General features: G+C 58.2%; 1 protein-coding gene across 1 annotated transcript in view; it reads left to right on the top strand.

Annotated features, from left to right (window-relative positions):
- Positions 1 to 7,596, top strand: part of HTRA3 (HtrA serine peptidase 3) — a gene marked incomplete at its 3' end in the record, with an annotated part of 29,317 nt that extends 21,721 nt beyond the window's left edge. Inside the window, exons 7-9 of the mRNA XM_082838100.1 lie at positions 4,058 to 4,106; positions 5,690 to 5,785; positions 7,431 to 7,596. Of these exons, the coding sequence (XP_082694226.1) occupies positions 4,058 to 4,106; positions 5,690 to 5,785; positions 7,431 to 7,596 (311 nt within the window). The remainder of the gene's footprint in view (positions 1 to 4,057; positions 4,107 to 5,689; positions 5,786 to 7,430) is intronic.
- Between the last annotated feature and the right edge of the window lie 8,702 nt (positions 7,597 to 16,298).

Genomic DNA, 16,298 nt, shown 5'->3' with positions numbered 1-16,298 from the left:
ATGCCCCCACCAGCCAAGTGTACAGACTCCAGTACAGCCCAGACCAGGGCTAAGAGGACTGGTCCCATGAAGAACCGCAGTTGAGGACCCCGTTTGGTTCATCCGTGTCCCTTATGTGAAGACAGCCTGAAGCCAGGGCACAGCCAGTCTTCCTTAAAGAAGCTGAAGGCTTCTGTTGGCCAGGGGATCATCTCACCTCTTGAGCCCTTTTCTCCTTGGCTGCTAGGAAGCTCAGAACTTGATCCAGGGCTGCACCTTCGTACCACACTTGGTTTTTTCTCTAATAACCAAGTTTTCCAGTTTAATTTTCCTCTGCTCCAGGGGTGCCTTTGACTTTGGCCACCTTCCTGGAAATCAGTGGGGCTGTACTTGGCACAGATTGAGCTGTGAGGTGACTGATTTGTTGGAAATGGGGTGATAACATCCTCTTCTTTTTTCTCTCTTCCTCTGTTGTTGTACAGGGACTGTCCCCATCCTTTGTTGTACGGGGACTGTCCCCATCAGCACTGACCTCACCCCAGGCCCCAGGGAACACTCGTCCCCTGTCCCCAGAGCTGTCACCTCCCTGAGGACATGTGGACTAATGAAAGAGCCCAACAAGTTTTAGCTGATTGACTGAATTTATAATTTTAAAGCCTTCTGAAATTGACTGATGTTCACTTTTAGGTTTTTTTTTTTAATAAAAATACCAAATCATCCAAACCCAGTTAATCTAAATTTCTTTAAGACTGACATCTTTCTATTACAGTGAGGGGATGTTAGTTAAGGTGCAGTTCTTGTTTCCATCTAGGGGTTGGGGGGCAGAGGCCTCTGGGGGACTTTCAAGGTAAGAGTGGCCCCAGGAGTGTCTGGTGGTTCAGCCAGCCTTAGGACTAACGTGTACCCACAGCGGGTGATTGAGTTAGTGGGCTGGGCCATCCTAGGTGTGTCCGCCCGGAAGGTACGCAGATAGTACACAAACTTACGCCCAGGACTGAGGGGCAGAAAAACAATGGTTCAGCTCGACTCCCTGAGTCATGTGTGACCCTGGACTTGTCCTGTCCTTCCTGGAAGCCTCAGAGAGTTGGAGAGGGAGGAAGGGGAAGAGGGCCAGTTATGCTTACACATAAGTCTAACCCTGACCACACTCGCCACTGTTGTTCAACATGGTCTAGGAAGTCCTAGCCATAATAATTAAATGAAAAAAAGAAAAAAAAGAAAGAAATAAGAGGAATCTAGTGGCGGAGGAAAAAGGAAAACTGTCACTCTGTAGATGACATGATACTCTATATAGCAAATGCTGAAGGCGACACCCCAAAACAAATAGATCCCGTCAGAAAACTCAGTTAAGTTGCAGGATACAACAGTAATCTACAGAGTCCATTTTGGGGAGACAAGAGTCAATGCCGGAGACCAGTGAGGGGCCCACAGCAGCCTTTCTGGTGGCCAGGCTCGGGGGGTGGCAGCTGTGGGGTGAGGGCTGGTTGGGTCCGGGATCTATTTTGAACTTGGAGCCAATAGGACCCGCTGGACGGTGGGGTGAGTGAGGGGCATTTCCTGGGATGGGGGCCCTTGGGCAAATCAGAGATTAGTCTTGATGCCGAGAAGCCCAGGTGTGAGCATTGCTCTCGTGTCTGTTTGTTTGTTGAAGTGAGAGTCAGTTCATGGGGCCTACGGTTGACCGTGGAAAATGTATCCTTGGGTGCATTTCTCCTTCCCCGGAGAGCATCTGCCCCCTTCAGGCGATCACTTCCCCTCCCCGCCCGCATTGTTGTTTTGTTACCGTCTTTGATGTACTTGCCTCACTTTGGGTCAGCGTGGTTCCGTGACATGTTTAGAAAGAAACAGGGCACCCAGCCTCCCTCCAAGCCTTGTTTCCAGCACGCGACACGCATCACTTAGGTGATTTTCCAATAAGGACGGGAAGACAAAGGGTTGCAGTTATGATTCTGTTTCTGGAGAGCCCGCGAGTGGGCGTGGCCCGCTGCTCCGGGGTCGGTGGAGGGTGAGGAATCTCCTGCCCCAGGAGATCTAACAGGACAGCCACTGGCCTCGGGTGACCCCTTCTCGAAGCCGCGGGTTTCTTCCTCTTTGGTAAGCGTGACCTCGGGGCTGTGAGCGAAGCTGACCAGTGGCCAGTACTCATGCCGGGAGCAGGTTGGAGGGCTGAGGCCTCAGTGCCCGGGCCCCACCCCTTTCCTCTGAGGACCTCATCCAGTCTTGTGGATTTAAGTGCCACCTAGAGTGACTCCCCCAAATTTACATCTCCAGGCTGACCCCCTCCCCAAACCCTAGTCTCAGATGTACAACTGCTTGTCACCCCCACACACACAAGCTGTGCGTCCCCATCACCATCCCCTTCTCAGTTACGGCAGCTCCATCCTTCCAGATTTTCCACCTGCATCCAATCCATCAGCCAGCCCCGCTGGCCCTATCTTGGGGATCAGTCCGTCCCCTACTGCTCTCTTGCCATCTCCAGCTCCACCCCCCAAGCCAGCCACCAGGGACACTCACCTCCTCTCTGCTCCTCTGTCCATGCCCTTGCCCCCCACAGACTCTTCCCACTGCCGGAGGAGGTTCTTGCAAAATTTAAGGCAGACCGTGGCGTGTCTCTGTGCAAACCCTCCTCAGGCTCCACCTCACTGGGAGTAAAACCCAAAACCCAAAGCCCAGCAGATCGATGGGGTCAGGGCTCCCATGTGCTCTGACCTCAACTCCCACATCTCCCAACATCTCCCGTGTTCCAGGGTTCCACCATCTGGAACATCCGTCCATCTTCCTTGGTGAAATGTCTGTTTACATCATTTGCCCATTTTAAAATTGGAGTTGTTCGTGTTCTTAAGTTTTGAGAATTCTTTATACATTCTGGACAGGATCCCTTTGTCAGATAAATGAACTGCAAATATTTTCTCCTGGTGGCTTGTCTTTTCATTCTCTTAAGAGCAGAAGTTTTGTGAATTTTGATGAAGTCTGATTTACCAATTTTTGTAAATGGGTTGTGAGTCTAGTGTTATATCAAAGAAATCTTTGCTAACCAAAGGTCCAGGAAGGTTTTCTCTTACATTTTCTTCCAAAAGTTTTACTTTGTGAGGTTTTAGACTTAGGACTATTATGTGCTTGAAATTAATTTTTAAAAATAGTGCCAAAGGGGCTTTCCTGGTGGCGCAGTGGTTGAGAGACCACCTGCCGATGCAGGGGACACGGGTTCGTGCCCCGGTCCGGGAAGATCCCACATGCCGTGGAGCGGCTGGGCCCATGAGCCATGGCCACTGAGCCTGCGCGTCCGGAGCCTGTGCTCCATAACGGGAGAGGCCACAACAGTGAGAGGCCCGCGTACAGAAACAAAAAAACAAAAAAAACAAAGATGGGTTATTTAGAAATATATATTTGGTTTCTAAGTTATTGGGAATCTTGTAGATACCTTTCTATTAGTGATTTCTAGTTGAATTCCATTGTGGCCAGAGAGCATATTTTTATGATACGACATTTTAAAAATGTACTGAAACTTGTTTATGGTTTAAAATATGTAAATTCTATTTCTGGGTCTAAGTCATAGGCTGGGGCAGCTGGGAGCATAGAGGTACCATCTTAGCCTATTAGGTGTACAGTGCTGCAACCAGAGGGCCTGCCGCATGGTCAGAGCTCACTGGGTATTATCGATTAATATATTGTTTATGGAGAAGGCTGGGGAAGGTGACTAGTTCAGACCAGAGGAAGGTGACTTTGGGGAACCTGTGGGCTGGAGGCTGGAGAGAAGAGCCCCACTGTCCGCTGGGGTTTGGACGTGGGGCTGAGCAGGAGAGCAGATGTCAGAGCTGAGGTGGTTGGATGGTGCCTGAGAGGGTGAGGGTGGGCACGAAGCCACAAGATTAGAACCAGGACGTCTCCCAGCTCCTCAAGAACAGGAAACCCCAGGTGCCTGATCACAAGGGGGCCGGGCTGGTCCAAGCAAGGCAGCTCCTGCTGCCTTCTACTACTGGTGTAGGGGGTGGGGGACTTCTGCCCCTGCCCGGCTCCTTGGCGGGGACAGAGACTTCCACGGAGGCTCTAACCAAGTCCCGACGTGCTCGGTTTCTAGACTGGAAGAAGCGCTTCATTGGCATACGAATGCGGACCATCACACCCAGGTGAGTGCTGAAGGACGCTGCCCCCGCCACCCCTCCGTTCTCCTCCCTCACCTCGAGCTTCCTCCCAGACCCTGGCCCCAACATGCCTGGCCACCCGCAGGTGCTCCAGCAGGCCAGACACACTCAGGCTTCTGAGCCTTTGCTCAGGCCGGTCCCTCTGCCTGGAATGCCTTTCCCCCTTTGCCTGATAGGTTCCTTTGGCTTCCGTAGGACTCCATTCAGGTGCACCTCCTCCAGGAAGCCTCCCAGATTAACTTCCTGTGGCTTCCATAACAAATTACCACAAACTCGGAGGCTCAAAACCATAGAAATTCATTCTCTCACAGTTCCGGAAGCCCACAGTCCCAAATCAAGGTGTCAGCAGGGCTGCACTCCCCCCGGACGCCCCAGGGGAGGATCTTCCTTGCACCTCCCAGCTTCGGGTGGTTCCAGGTGTTTCTTGGACTGTAGTTGCGTCACTGCAGGCTCTGCCATTCTCATCGCATGGCGTCTTCTTCCTGTGTGTCTGTGTCCAGTCTCCCTCTTATTTCTCTTGTTAAAACACCAGCCATTGGATTAAGGGCCCACTCTAAGTCAGGCTGATCTCATCTAGAGATTCTTAACCAACCACGTCTGCAAAGACCCTATTTCCAAACAAGGTCACGTTCTGAGGCCCTAGCTGGGCATCAGTTTTGGGGGCGGGGGGGACACTATTCTACCTCCCCAGGTGCCTCCTCTTCTCTTGCAAAGCTGTGCTTCCCTCGCCAGCATCGCCTTGGTCCCGTGGTGTCAGAATCGCCCATCCTCAACCTTGACCATGAGCTCCTTGGGAGCAGGGACTGGGTCCTGCTCATCTGTCTGCTCCCCCCACCCCTCCCAGGACCCGGTCTGCAGCAGAGTGGGTGCCTGGAAATACTAAGTGAGTGAAATAGAGAAGGGGGTGGGGAAGAGGAGGGAGAGAGAGGAAGGAAAGGAAGCTGAAGGGAGGAAAATGCAACGTCAGGTCCAAGGTTTGAAGAAGGAAGAGGTCTCTGCACTGGGGAACTCTGGGAAGAGATAAGCTCACCTGGCTCACCCTCCTGCCCACTCAGTCCCTAAAATGACCTTCTTCCTGCTTCAGCAACTGTTCACCTAGGGAATAGGTCTGAAAGCAATTCGGAATCAAGACCGATATGCCAATTTGTCTTCTAAAGGTGTTCTTTCCGTGTCCCTATCACCCACCCGCTCATCCGTCACACCGTCCGTCCACCGTCCGTCCAGTCGTCTGTCTCTCCACAGCATCATTCACCCATTGTCTGTCCATCCTCCTTTACCTTTCCTTCCTTCCTCATCCTTCCTCCCCCCCATCCTCCCATCCGTCTGTCCATCGCCCTCCCCTCTTTACACTTCTGACCATCCACCTTCACCAAGGTTTCTCTTGAGGAGCCCACGTTGAGTAGGGGCCACAGGCAAGGATCAGTGACAACCCAGAGTGGTCAGTGGCAGGACAGGGCAAGGTGGGAGCCCAGAGGAGACGCCTGGTCTGGCCTGGGTGGTGGAGAGAGAAGGAAGAGTCCGTTTGGAGGCTCAGAAGGAGTGCCTTAACCGTGGAACTGCCTTTTCAGTTTGGTGGAGGAACTGAAGGCCAGCAACCCAGACTTCCCGGCGGTCAGCAGTGGGATTTACGTGCAAGAGGTTGTCCCAAATTCACCTTCTCAGAGGTAGGCTTCACCGGAGGAAGCAGGGAGACTGGGCAGGTGGAGGCAGGGCCTGGGCTGGGCCTCACTGATGCGCACGACCTTTAGCTTCCTGGCAGTATGACGCAATGTGGAGTGGCAGGTGGGACTCCGGCCAGTCCTCTAAGCCAGAGGCAGGCTGGAGAGGTGAAGGCCGTGCCCTTCCTTGGCCCAGAATGTCCTTTCCTTGGGTCTGGGGAGACAGAGTAGCAGAGGTCACCCCGAGCTGCGTCAGCCTGGCTCTCACCAGCCCCGTGGGCCAGCCTGGGTCTCTCTGGGCCAGTGTTCTCATCTGCAAAATGGGCATGATTCAGCCTACTCTTCCTGTCCCATGAGGCATTGTCAAGATCAAATGAGATAAAGCCTTGTTTTCTTGGAAACCACCAACTACTAGAGAAAGGTCAATTGTTGCAGCGCTGTGAGCTGAGGCAGGCAGCGTGGTGGGTGGGGTCTGACGCACTTGCACGGCTGATCTGTGCCCTGGAGCAGCTCTGAGCAAGGCCTACCCCTCCTCTGCCTCAGGGCTGCATCTGTGCAGTGGGCGGGCTGCAGCAGATCCCGCTTTTAACTGTAACCCCGGGAGCTGGAGATGGTCCACGCTGAGATCTCGGGCTGCTGGAAAGGGTGAGGGCAGAGTACGGACTGGAGCCGGGCAGGTGGGCCCCCCCAGCCCCCGTGGCGCCTCCAACCCAACAGGACGCCTCCTTTCTGTTTTGTGTGCTGGGCTGGAAGACGCCTTGTGTCCTTCCGCCGTGAACACAGTACACGTGCTCAGCCCGCAGCCGACCTGCAGTAAAAATTGTTGCAATACCGATCCGTGAATCCATGAAAATCAAAGAATAACCACCGCAGCTCAAGCTCTTTATTCCGAGTTGCCGCACCCCGGCGATTCAGCAGACTGCGGTCACCGAGAGCGGCCGCACGCAGGGCACCCCAGAGCCAGACGGGAGCCCGGTGGTGATGGTGGCTGCTGCCGACCAAGGCTGCATGTGAGCTGTGCGTTCCACATGCATCATCTCAGTTAATCCTCACTGCAGCCCAGGACATGCAGGCTGCTGCTCTCGCCCCATTGCTCAGATGGGAAGGCTAAGGCTTGGCAAAGTCGCTCCTCCGAGGTCACACGGCCCACATGTGTGGATCTGGGCGCTATCACCCATGCATCTAACCACGGTGCCACCCTGCCCGCCCTCTGGGTGGAGGGGAAGGTCACAGCGAGTCAGGTGCAGAAAGGGGGGGCCAGCCCAGCTCGCTCTGTCTCTGATGGGAAAATCTTAACGTTAGAATCAACCCCCTGGACCTCATAATTTGCAAATCATGTTCCCACATAGGGCTGTAGATGTGGAAACCGAGGCTCGAAGGGGCAGAGCACCTGGCCCAAGGCAGCCCAGCGAGGCAGGCTGCAGCCAGAACGTGACCCCAGCCCTTCTGATGTACAGAAGTAGACCGAGAAGGCGCTAGTCCGTTGCAGGACAGTGCTTTCCGTCTGCTGTGAGAGCCTTGCGGTCAGGGCCGTGTCCTTCCCTGTTGAAATGAATTTTCCTGATGTGCTGCTGTTAAAGCCCACTGTGCCCAGACCCGGGCCCGGGCCTCTCGGGGCGGTGCTGTGACCGCGTGTCTCTCCTGTTGGCAGAGGGGGCATCCAAGATGGCGACATCATCGTCAAGGTCAACGGGCGCCCTCTGGCCGACTCGAGCGAGCTGCAGGAAGCCGTCCTGACCGAGTCGCCGCTGCTGCTGCAGGTGCGGCGGGGGAACGACGACCTGCTCTTCAGCATCGTGCCCGAGGTCGTCCTGTGAGGGTGGGGCCCCCTCCCTCCATCGCCGAAGGAGCCTGCAGCCGGGACAGGGCCAGCAGACGGGCTCTGCCCGGAGCCGCTGCCTCCCTTGGGGTCAGGACAAAGGACCAAGGTCGGTCCTCAGCAGAGCCAGAGGCCTCCTCCCGGCCGTCCAGGGCCAGAGCCACAGGCTGGGCTTGGCCAGGGGTCCGCATCTCAGCCTTCTGGGAGGACTGGCCCCAGCATCACGGTGCCCCTGGGGGCAGCCCAATGTCCCCCCCGCCCACCAAATGCTCCTGAGGGTCCTTCCAAGTTCCCAGATCTAGAAAACTCTTCTATTTGCCCGGAGGAAGTCCCATCCTCTCTCCCGCCTTCCTGCCTTTGCACCTGTTGATAGGATACCTCTCTCTGGAATGCCCGCTGCCCCACCCCTCCCCTCACTGACTCTCACCTGTTCAGGTCTCAGCCCCCCAGCCTCCTTCTCTCCCAGGTGTGCCTCCCTGGCCTCCCACACCCAATAGCACAGCGCCCACCATGTTGAATGACCAGGGCTGTCTGCCCGGCCAATCTGCTCCCCTAGAGGAGTCAGGTGTGGCGGTTCTGGCCCGGAGTTGGCACCGCGGGATGTCCCCTGGCCGTCCAGCCAAGCCCCAGGGCTTGGCGATGAGGTCCGCCTTCCCAGGCACAAGAGAAGCTGGCAGGGAGCAGAGCGTGTCTGACCCCCTGGAAGACCGCCCGTCCTCCGGGAGGGGCCCCTGGGGTGGAGGGCGGAGGGCAGAGGAAGCTGGGACCTGCGGGGGGGGGGGAGGGGAGGGCTGAGCCGGCTACACCTCCCCTGGCTGTTCTGTGCAGCGGGACTCACGGCATCGCCCAGGAGCAGGCGAGGTGCCCCCCTCTCCGCGGGGAGCCTGTTTCCAGGTGCAGCCGGCCCCCCATGTTGCTTGCACTGTATGTTTCTCTACTGTATGGGAATTAAAGTTTACAAGCACATGGTCCTGTGCCAGCAGGGGCGTCTGGGGCAGCCCACCCGCCGCTGTGCCGCTTCTCCTGACCCAGAGCTGACACATCAGTGGGCACGGAGACCCGGGCCTAACCGCCTGGAGCACCCAGGCATCGCCACGCCCCAGCCGCCCCACCACTCAGCCCTGACTCCCCACTTGCTCCCAGCCCCCCGGTCCCCGGCAAGACCCCTCCCTTCCCCGTGCCGTGGCCTCTCCCCCCAGGCAGGAGGGTCCTGAGACCTCCGAACTCCTGGCAGTCGGGCAGAGCCCTTGGAGAGGCGCCTGGCTGGCAGCGGCGAGTCCGCTGAGTGTGCAGTGTGTGCCCGGCCAGGCCGTGTGATAAAGGCTTCCCTGCATCTGTGCTGTGTCATCCTCACTGCAGAGACCACCCAGCAACAGGGAATGAGGCAGAACAGGAGAGACAAAGCTCGCTGCCCAGGGACACCGCAGGGGCTGCCCAGGGATGGCGGGAGCTGTGAACTTGCCCAGGGCCAGCTCCCAGGGTCACAAGTGGGGTTGTGACGGTGAGGGGCGCCCATCAGGGCTGAGAGGGAGGGGCCCAGCCCTGTGTTCTGGACCACCGGCCCGGAAGGATCAAGTTCCCTTGGTTCCAAACCTCACAGCGCGGCAGGGTCTGCCGCCAGCCGGCCTCTGTGTGACCGCCGCCACCTTCTGCCTCGGGGGTGGGGCGGGGGAGTGACCTCAGACTGCAGACTGCAAGCTTTTCCGAGCTCCGAGAGCCTGGGGTTCAGTAGGTCCAGACTTAAATGACCCGCCACGGGGTGACTTTCAGGAGGTGGTCTCAGACGGCCATGGCGGCAGCCGGAATCACGCTCAGTACCTAGAAGGGCTCACAGGAGGTGCGTGGAGACAGGCACGCCGGGCGCTGGAGATGCTGAGTGTGGCCAGCTGGCTGGCTGGGGGAAGGGAAATCGGACCAAGAATCACTCAGCACCCACACTCAGAAGAGAACCAGAAACTGTCACAGGCGGCTTTTTAATGAGGGCTCTGGGATCCGGTTCACCATCCCAGTTTTGCAATCCCAGGGCTCAGATGATGTGAACTAAGCACCCTTCTCAGTCCCCACCCCTGGGCCGTACCCAGGCCCTGCTGGGGAGGGAGGGGGGTCAGGCATAGAAGCAGCCCTGCAAGGCACCTCCCAACCCCTACCGAGCCGTGGTCCCCACTGCCCGCCGGTCCGCCCGCCCCCTCCCGTCCACCCTGAGCTGGACTCCACAGTTACGGCCCATCCCAGTGCCAGCATCCTCCGAAAACGTCAGAGCACAGCCCCAGAGCCCGGTTCAGCCCACGCCGCGGGGCTGCCCGCCTCCCAGCCAGCTCCCATCCCTCCCCTCCCATCCAGAGTGGGTGGGCCGCAGCGTCCCCACAGAGCAGGCCCCGTGCCACCCTACCCCTCAACCGAGAACAGCCCGAACGTCCGAAGTCTGTCCACCCTCTGGGGTCTCTGCTCTCGCTCCCACCGGGCAGGCCCCCCGCTTTGCACACTCGCAGCGGCCCGCGCAGCGCAGTCCTTGCTCTCCGTCTTCAGCCGTCCTGAGCACGTGCCCAGCGGCCGCTTGGTCCCCCCTGAGAGTAAGGAGGCCGGGGCTGTGGAAGCGGCAGTCCAGGACATGGCCGGGCACTGGAGATGCTGAGTGTGGCCAGCTGGCGCGTGGGCCTGGACTTGGGCAGAGGGTGAGCTGGAAGCAGGGCGCTGAGAGTAGCCTCAGACTTGACCAGGGCCAGGCATCCGAGAGGGATCTAGGGTCCGAGATCAAGGGGATCCATTCGGTTCCTGGCGGGAGCGGCTTCCCGGCTGGCGAGGCTGCTGCTCTCTGTGCACACACGGGGCGGGGGGCTGCCCACAGGGCCGGCAATCCCACCATGGAGTCCCCACCCTCACTGAGCCCTGCTCAGCCCCAAGGCCCCAACTCTACCTACCATCACGCTGCGGGTAGGGCTCCAGCGGATGAATCTGGGGGACGCAATCCAGCCCTTAGCACAGCAGCGGGGGTGGGGAAGGGAGAGAAGCCGTCGGAGGCCTGCGGTGTTGAGCTGGTGGGCTCAGGCGACGGGGCGGACCTGGCTGAGACGCTCCGAAGAGCTGTGCAAAATGGAAAGCGGGGTGGTCGTCCACAGACCCCACCCTCCCTCGTTCCAGGGGGCTATGCCCAAGGGGAGCCCCCAGGCCAAAGGCAGAGGGACGCAGGCCCTGGAGGTAACGCTGACAGCGAGCCCAGAACTGCCCCTCGCAGCTGCAGGTGACCTCAGAGGTGGGGCAACGTGGGGGAGACCGACAGCCCCTCCTGCCCGAGACCTTGAGAGACAGACGTCGGGCGTGCCCAGCACTTGCCCAGTAGATCCAGTCGGATAACACGCTTGCAGTGCCCCAGACGGGTCGCCGGCCCCCTCTGGGCATTTCATGGAGCCGTCTTCCCCTGAGGTGTGGAGCTGGGGTGGACCGGGCTCCCTGAGCGTGGCGTCTGCGGGCAGCAACAGTGACCAATTCATCAGCAACCCTCCTTCTCCACCGCCACCCAGAGACCCTCGGGTTTGGAGGGGACGGAGGGAGGGGGCAGACGTGGGACGCAGCCCCGCTGCCCAGAGAGGGCGGGGTGGGACCCTTCTGTCCCTAGAGCGGCTTTGCTGCAGTAAGCGCTGGATTAAACGTCACATGGGGCAGACTCGGCGCGTTCAATCCCTGACCCGGGAACTGAGATCCTGCAAGCGGCGTGGCACCGCTGAAAACAGCTGTCACACGGGAGGCTCCTGACGCACAGTCTGGCCCCAAAGTGCCCGAAATGTCACTTCACATCCTCTTGCTCCCCGCCACCAGCTCCCTGGGTGACAGGGCTCCCCTCCCTCCGTGACCTCAGGTTGTCCACGTGTGAAACGGGAGGCGGGAGGTGGGGCTCGCAGCGCAGGCGTCAGCTGGGCCTGGGCCGTGGGCTCGGCTCAGCCCCTCCCTGGCTGACCTCTGTCGGGGCCCTTGACTCCACGCTCCTGCATGCAGGGAGGCCTGTGGATGCCACCTCCGGGAGGAGGGACACCTCGCCTGACGCTGGGCACTGCCTGCTCGCCCACCCCAGCTGGCCCTGCGGTGGTGGGCTCTGTGGCAGTCAAGGCCTCTGCCCTCCGCCAGCCACTCAGCCCTGACCGCCCCCGCTGGGCACAGCTGGCCTCTCCGCGGCTGCTCCAGCTGCTCCTGGAGAAGTACAGCTTTCTCAGAGCCCGCCAGCTGCCGCCCAAGCCGTGTGCAAGCCCCAGGCTCCTGACGCAACCCCTGGTGGCTGAGCTCACAGCCCACCCCCTGCTCTGTGTCCCAGGAGCTGTAAACAAGATGCTGAGAAGGTCAGAGCCCCGTGGGGAGGGGGACCCCCACTTCCAGCCTCGGGGTCCCTCCCTAAACACCTGGAGTTCTAGAAGGATGGGACCGGAAGAGGCATCACAGCTTACCAAACAACCCATCGCACAGAGGCTGAAACCGAGGCCCAGAGAGGCAAAGGACCTGGGGTCACACGTGAGCTGGGGGCTGGCCTGCAGGGGACAGGGCTGGGCCGGAGCAGACAGTTGTGGTCACAGCTGCTACAGCAGAAACATCCATGTACCCGAGCACGTGGGACCGGGCCAGGAGCTCCCAGAGCCAGCGTCCCGGGGTAGGATCTCTGTGAGCAACAGACCTGCAGGTCATGACATCTTCCTCCCAGAGTTCCTCCGTGGGCCCCTCCGGGATTAGTGGGTCCAGACACAGTGCCAAGGATGGAAATTCTGGAAGGGGTCACAGGTGCGAGGGAAACAGCAGAGGACCGGGCACTGATGCCCCCGCCTTGAGCCATGCCTGGGGGCGACCCAGCTGGGGCCCACCTGCCAACACTGCCCAGCTCTGTGTCTCCGTAGGGCGGGTCCCGCCTCCAGTCACCCCCTGCCCTCCACCACAGGTGTGGACCCCCGCCTCCCCGCCTCCCCGCAGCCCCCATGGCTGCCCCGCTGTTCCTGCATGTTTATCAGGTCTTTCGGGATCTGGCTCTGCTCTCATCTCCCTCCGTTCACTTTCCCCCGTCCCGCCTCTGTGCGAACCGCTCCCTCTCCCTGGACGCTCTCCCAGGCTCCCCTGTGCCTGCTTCTTTCTACTGACCATCCCCTCCATGGTAGGCTGAAAAATGGTCCCACAGGTGTCCACGTCATACACCCCGGGACCCGTCATGTCACCTCGCGTGGCCAGAGGGACCCTGCAGCTGTGATCAGGTGCAGATCCTGAGATGGGAGGTCACCCTGGATTCTCCGGCGGGGATTCACATGACCACAGCGTCCTTATAGAGTGAGGCAGGAGGGGCAGACAACGGATGCGAGGTTGGGGTGACATGAAGGGGCTGAAGACAGTGGGAGCCTCTGGACGCTGGAAAAGATGGGGAAATGGGTTCTCCGCTGGAGCCCCCAGAGGAACTAGCCCTGCCCACACCTGGAATTCAGCAGTGACACTGACCCTGAGAACTGTGACAGTAAGTTGCATTGTTTGAAGTCACTGCATTTATGGTGATTCGTGACAGCAGGAACCTGAACCCTCTCTAAAGCCCATTCATCCTCTCTCTCCAGGAAGCCTGGCCACACCAGGCCCCCAGGGAAGCCCCTGCTTCCCGCATCCAGTCTGTCCCACTGTTCAGTTGTATACTGACCGCTTCCTTTCCCAGAAGGCCGGCTCCAGGACTTTGTGAATTTCTCCGAAGTCCCAGCCACGTCCCCAGAGCCAGCCCGGGGCCCGCAGCAGAGCAGGCCCTCAGGGAAAACACTCCGCTCCGGTGGGGCTCGTGAAGCCGAGGTCCTTTTAGCTCTAACAGTCGGGGGCCCGTGCCTGCCACGTCATTGCAAGCCAGCTCCCCAAGTTCCATATCAGGGAAGGCCAGATACCCAGGGGCGTGGAGACTTGGGGAGGGGAGGGGAAGGGCGATGGGGGGGCAGAGAATGGCCCCAATTTCCTCATTGCCACGGATTTCTCTGAGCCCCGGGAACAAGCCTCCCTACACCCGCAGGTGTTATGGAGCAGACCACGTGCTGTCCCTTTACACACCCGGAGTCACCAATCTCCACCCGGGACCCGCTCCAGGCTCTGGGGACACCTCCGGCCAGGAGAGCCTCCCGGGGAAATGGACCGTCCTCCTCAATTTGGCCTCCATCCTGTTCTCTCGCCTCACTTCAAAGGAGACCCCCGCACTCTGGGGCCACCCCTCCAGGGCTCCTCAGAGGTGGTGAGCCGCTCACCTCACCCCTCACCCCTCACCCACTGAGAGGGGCCCTCCTCCCTCCGGCTGCCCAAGTCCTCTCTGACGTCCGTCATCTCTACACACGGTGGTCACAAGCCACACGCTGTCCCACAAACGGCTGCCCTCTGTCTTCTCAGGTCCAGAGGCGAGGGCAGAGTCTGGCCCTGATCCACCTCTGCAGACACTCCCAGACTCACAGCCCCGGCCCCTCCAAACCCAGGTAAACAGAACAAGATGTGACAGCACACGCGCGCACACTGCACACGTGACTATGCACACGGCCACATGTAAATATACACACGCAGGCACGTGTGCACACACACAGCACACATGAGTGTGCACAGGGCACACACGTGAATATACACACAGACATGTGCGTGCACACACGCACGCGATCGCCCCGCTCCCATCGCACCTCTGTCGGTGTGCCGTGTCCTTGTGCACATCTCTTTTCATTCCACATGTCAGGATACCCACTTTTCTTGAATTCCATGTCGTCTTCTTCTATCAATGTCTTTTTCGTTTTGGTTGAAATGTTTCCTCAAGTAAATGTTTTCTAAAAACGGCGCAGTGGGTAAATGGAGAGAGGGCATGCTTGAAACGTTTTTATTTTTTCAGAATCATTTTTCCTGTGAAGTGTGACACATAGAGAAAAAGGCCCTCGCCTACGGTGGAGTGTGTCACCTGAAAACAAACACACACCACCACCACCGCCTGTCAAGAGCAGCAGCCTGACAGCCCCCACAGCACCTGCAGTCCCTCCCACGACGCCGCCTCCTTTCCTCACTTTAGGGTCATCATTTCCTCCCTTTGCTTTAAAGTTTTATCACCTACGCCTGCATTGCTAAACACAAGTTGAGTTTCACGTGCATCTTTCACTATTACAAATGGGATCCTGGGGCTTCCCTCGTGGCGCAGTGGTTGAGAATCTGCCTGCTAATGCAGGGGACACAGGTTCGAGCCCCAGTCCAGGAGGATCCCGCATGCCGCGGAGCAACTAGGCCCATGAGCCATGGCCGCTGAGCCTGTGCGTCTGGAGCCTGTGCTCCGCAACGGGAGAGGCCGCGATAGTGAGAGGCCCGCGCACCGCGATGAAGAGTGGCCCCCGCTCGCCGCAACCACAGAAAGCCCTCGCACAGAAACGAAGACCCAACACAGCAAAAATAAATAAATAAATAAACTCCTACCCTCAACATCTTCTTAAAAAAAAAAAAAGGGATCCCACGATGTGTCCTCATTCGTGTGTTTTACCAAATATGCTGCTTGTCTCATCCACAGTGATGTGTGGCTTTAGTCACTGAGGCTCATCGTCCCTGGAAAGCGTCCGGTCCACGAGTACCTGTCTCCTGGTGACAGACACTTGGGCTGTTTCCAGCTCGGGGCTGTGCCCCATCTCCTCCAAGCAGCCGTGAGCATGTGTGTATGTCTCCAGCGACTGGGCAAGCATTTCTGCTGGGTGCCTTTCTAGGAGCGAAATGGCTGGGTCATTGGGTGCACGTATATCCCATTTGTATATGTATATCCCATATCCCATTTGGGTAGAAATATAAGCTTTTCAAAGTGGTTTTACTGGGCTTCCCTGGTGGCGCAGTGGTTGAGAGTCCGCCTGCCGATGCAGGGGACGCGGGTTCGTGCCCCGGTCCGGGAAGATCCCACATGCCGCGGAGCGGCTGGGCTCGTGAGCCATGGCCGCTGAGCCTGCGCGTCCGGAGCCTGTGCTCCGCAACGGGAGAGGCCACAGCGGTGAGAGGCCCGCGTGCCGCAAAAACAAAAACAAAAACGAAAACAAAAAAAAGTGGTTTTACTAACTTGCACCCCCCCCGCCCCCCGCGTGGACGAGACTTCTCACTGCCCCGCACCCTCGCCAGCGCTTGACGCAGCCACAGCCTTGAATGTGAGGCATTCTGTGGCCACGGAGCAGTAGCTCTTGGTTTCAGTTTGCAAATCTGTGACCCCTGGGAGCCTGGGCAGCTTTGCAAACACTTGCTGGTCATTTAGCTGTGCTCTCTGGTGCAGGACGTTTCACGTCTTGCCCGTTACTCTCCAGAACAGCCTGTTTCTTATCGCTTGGTGGTTCTTTTATACACTGTAGAAATGAGCTCTTTTCAGGATTTTTGTGCTGAAAATACCTTCTCTGTCTCTGTAGCTTGCCTTGCCACTCTCCAAACGGTATCCTTTGATGAGCAGAAGGGTTTGTTTCAATAGCTCAATTTACCCATCTTTTCCTTCCTAGCCAATGTTTTTTTATATCTGGCTTAGAAAGTATCTTCCTACCTCAGGATCCCTACCTTCCTGACAGCTTCCTGAAGCTTTCTTATTTTACATTTTACACTTAGATCCATAATCCAGCTGGAACTGACTTTTATGGGTGGTGCAAAGGAGAGGTCAAGTCCCATCCTTTTCCATCTGGACATGTGGAGATATCATTGTCCCATAAAATGCAATTATTTCTCCCTTTGTCAGAG

The sequence above is a fragment of the Leucopleurus acutus genome (assembly GCF_964270905.1).
Source record: "Leucopleurus acutus genome assembly, chromosome: 4".
Classification (NCBI taxonomy): domain Eukaryota; kingdom Metazoa; phylum Chordata; class Mammalia; order Artiodactyla; family Delphinidae; genus Leucopleurus; species Leucopleurus acutus.
The sequence above is the reverse complement of the archived record's forward strand: the minus strand, read 5'-3'. Positions and strand labels throughout refer to the sequence as shown.